General features: G+C 41.4%; 1 protein-coding gene and 1 long non-coding RNA gene across 4 annotated transcripts; one reads left to right on the top strand and one right to left on the bottom strand.

Moving 5' to 3' along the window:
* Positions 1–1,079: 1,079 nt before the first annotated feature.
* LOC113765560 lies at positions 1,080–2,266 on the bottom strand. The gene is made up of 3 exons (XR_003467734.1): positions 2,177–2,266; positions 2,011–2,068; positions 1,080–1,577 (listed from the first exon to the last, which is right to left on the bottom strand). It is a non-coding gene; the product is annotated as an uncharacterized LOC113765560 (long non-coding RNA).
* Positions 1,566–2,861, top strand: LOC113765558 (transcription factor bHLH148-like). 3 transcript variants are annotated; one of them, XM_027309780.1, is made up of 2 exons: positions 1,566–1,660; positions 1,908–2,859. In XM_027309780.1, the coding sequence occupies exon 2, from the start codon at positions 2,015–2,017 to the stop codon at positions 2,711–2,713; it is 699 nt and encodes a 232-aa protein (XP_027165581.1). In that variant the 5' UTR covers positions 1,566–1,660; positions 1,908–2,014; the 3' UTR covers positions 2,714–2,859. The 3 variants fall into 3 exon arrangements, with proteins under 3 accessions (XP_027165581.1, XP_027165582.1, XP_027165583.1); XM_027309781.1 differs by having other exon boundaries at positions 1,576–1,660; positions 1,911–2,859; XM_027309782.1 differs by lacking the exon at positions 1,566–1,660 and adding an exon at positions 1,663–1,751 and having other exon boundaries at positions 1,908–2,861.

The raw sequence follows: 2,861 nt of genomic DNA, 5'->3' as shown, positions 1-2,861 counted from the left end.
TAGAGCACCATCGATTTTCATTCCTAATACAGTTTCTTACGCTGCAGCAGTCACTTTTATGAGAAACAGCAGCCATGAATTCTGATGAACACAATCATTTCCTTGTCAATCAATTTCAGTTAGATGCATAACTTCAGGTAGTCCTTCTCATAGTACCAAAAGACGAGAAACATATTAAAAGTAGTCAGGGGTTGGTGCAATATCCGTCTCAACTTCTAATGGTTATCCGTAAGTTCGCCAGTTCATTCTTTTACAAGTTAAGAAGCATTTCAGCCAATCAAAATTTCCATTTCTTGTTTATCTTTGGAGAAGGAAGCAACAAACATAATCTAGTTAGGGTAACACATGGGAATTGGATGAAACCATCATGTTACCTAACACGTTTGAAGCCCCCCAAGGAACATCAACATGGTGCATTGGACGTTTGAGCTTTACTTTTTAGGACGAAAGGTTCGGTGCTAGCTAAGAAAGTGTTTTAATGGCATCCAAAAGTGACTCGTTCATCTTGACAACAACCATAAGAATAGCTTCACATCCAATGCTGGATAAGAGCTTAACTGTCCAAATGTTACTTCCATTTTTGTGATAAATTAGGTAAATATGGTCATGGAAATCCTAATTTTGTATGAAAAACTAACCATATCCATATACTCCTCCTTTTTTGGTTGGGCAAGGGATGATTCTTAGAGAAATTATGGTTGAGTAAACATATCATTATTACAAAGGAGAGGTAACTAAGTATCACTACTACAATCTCTAACATCTTTTCCCAGGTCGAGGTCGGGCCTCCCGCTCTTACTAAGATAACGATAACGGGAGAAACGAAACACGGATAAAAATTGAAGAACCGAAAAACACTTATGTACAACGGTGTAAGGGTTAACGGAGACAAAGAAAGGAAGTCACAAGAACGTGGACCTCAGAGGGCCCACGCTGCCACATGGTCCGTACGAAAAGGCAGACACACCAGCAGAAACACATTTCTACCCCAAAAAAAAAAAAAAAAATTTTTACGCTTTTTCCCAAATATCCCCGTTTAGTTTACATTGCTGATTTTTTCAAAAAAAAAATATACACTATTCATAAACACATTTATATAGATAGGAACTCTAGAAAATAACAATTCAAACAGGCCGACTCAAGATGGATTTTAATCCTATCAGCGTCTGCAATATTTGGATTTTAAATTCAGATTCGAATTAATTGTTAGGCGTCCAAACACAGTAATAATGCATACACTCCTACCAACCATACGGAGGATTAATTCGTAACTAAAACAACAGATGCTGCACTTCTATTTTTAAATTGTTGGGTGGGGGCCAGAAATTAAGAATAAGACTCCCCAGCTCGCCCTGCCAATATCTGCATATGCTGATGGGCAGCACAACCCACACACATGGACTCTGCACTGCACTGCACATTTAAAAGAAACCTTCCCAAACCACAACTCGACTCAATTCACAAATAGCAGACGCATGCTCTCTTTGCTGCTTTCCTTTCCCGTGATTCCCTCTCCACCACCACACAGCCCAAAAAAACAAAAAACTCTTGTCCCTCTCTCTCTCTCTCCAGCGGCTCTGCAATTTTCCGATCAATCAATCAATCATAAAAGTGTTTCCGAAGCTGATATTTTGAAGAAACTCATATCTCTTCTTGCCAGGTTAAAAACTTAAAAAAAGGATCACTTCCTTTATAACTATTCTATTCATAATCTCACCTGTTAATGTCTTATTAATCACGATCATTATCTGGTTAGTTAATCGCTAATTCTTAGATTAATTTTACTTTTATTAATCACTAATTAATCTCCTGAATTTGGCTCTGTGAATTTACTCTCATTCTTTACCTCCAATTCTGACTCCATTCGATATGTGAATTTACTCTAATCCGATTCGTTGAATCTACAGCAGGTCCATGGAATATGTTGCGTGCGTTGTGTTTGCATAGGTGAATCAAAACTCAACCGATCATTCCTATTTCTATCGGCGTTGGAAATACACGTCTACCTACCTCGATGGCGTCAACGGCGGTGTCCAATCCGGCAGCAAATAACTCCGACAGATCACTTCTGAGGAGAAAAAAGAAGAAGAAAATTCCGAATCAGAACCAAAACCTCAGAAATCAAGCTCAAGCCGCTCAAACTGAATGGAAATCAGATACTCAACAGCAAGCTTACTCTTCCAAGCTTCTCCAAGCTCTCCGCCGAGTCCGAATCACCGGCGGCGCTGCTCCGAAGGGCGGCAGAGCAGTGCGGGAAGCTGCGGATAGAGTGCTGGCGGTGGCGGCGAAAGGTCGGACGCGATGGAGCAGAGCGATTCTGACCAACAGGATAAAGCTGAAATTTATGAAGAATAGCGCCAGTCACAAGAGGCAGAGAGTGACGGTGACCACCGGGAACAGCCGGAGGCAGAAGAAGCCGAGAGTGTCGATATTGAGGTTGAAGACGAAGAACTTACCGGCGTTTCAGAGGAAGGCGAGTGTTCTCGGCCGGTTAGTTCCCGGTTGCAGGAAGCAGCCTCTGCCGGTAATTTTGGAAGAGGCGACCGATTATATAGCAGCTCTGGAGATGCAAGTTCGGGCCATGACTGCCTTGACTCAATTGCTTTCTGGAGCCTCCTCCTCCTCCTCTTCTTCTTCTGCTTCTTCTTCCTCTTCCAGCTCTGTTAATGCTCTTAATCAGCTCGGCTCAAGCCGGCATCCTCCGGCTAGCTGATAGCACTAATTCTCGTTCTTTTTTATTTTAATTTTTCCTTTTCAGTTTCTCTTCTCGCTGTCTCCATCGCTTATGAATATTCTCCTGTCAAATACTAGTACTGCTCCAACAACTAATTGTCTAATATTCAGTACATTCTTCTCTTTTT

The sequence above is a fragment of the Coffea eugenioides genome, chromosome 3, assembly GCF_003713205.1.
Source record: "Coffea eugenioides isolate CCC68of chromosome 3, Ceug_1.0, whole genome shotgun sequence".
Classification (NCBI taxonomy): domain Eukaryota; kingdom Viridiplantae; phylum Streptophyta; class Magnoliopsida; order Gentianales; family Rubiaceae; genus Coffea; species Coffea eugenioides.
This window is presented reverse-complemented; position numbering and strand designations above follow the sequence as displayed.

Excerpts from the sequence above, each read along its gene's own strand:
- LOC113765558 (XM_027309782.1), top strand. The coding sequence starts at position 2,015 with ATGGCGTCAACGGCGGTGTCCAATCCGGCAGCAAATAACTCCGACAGA.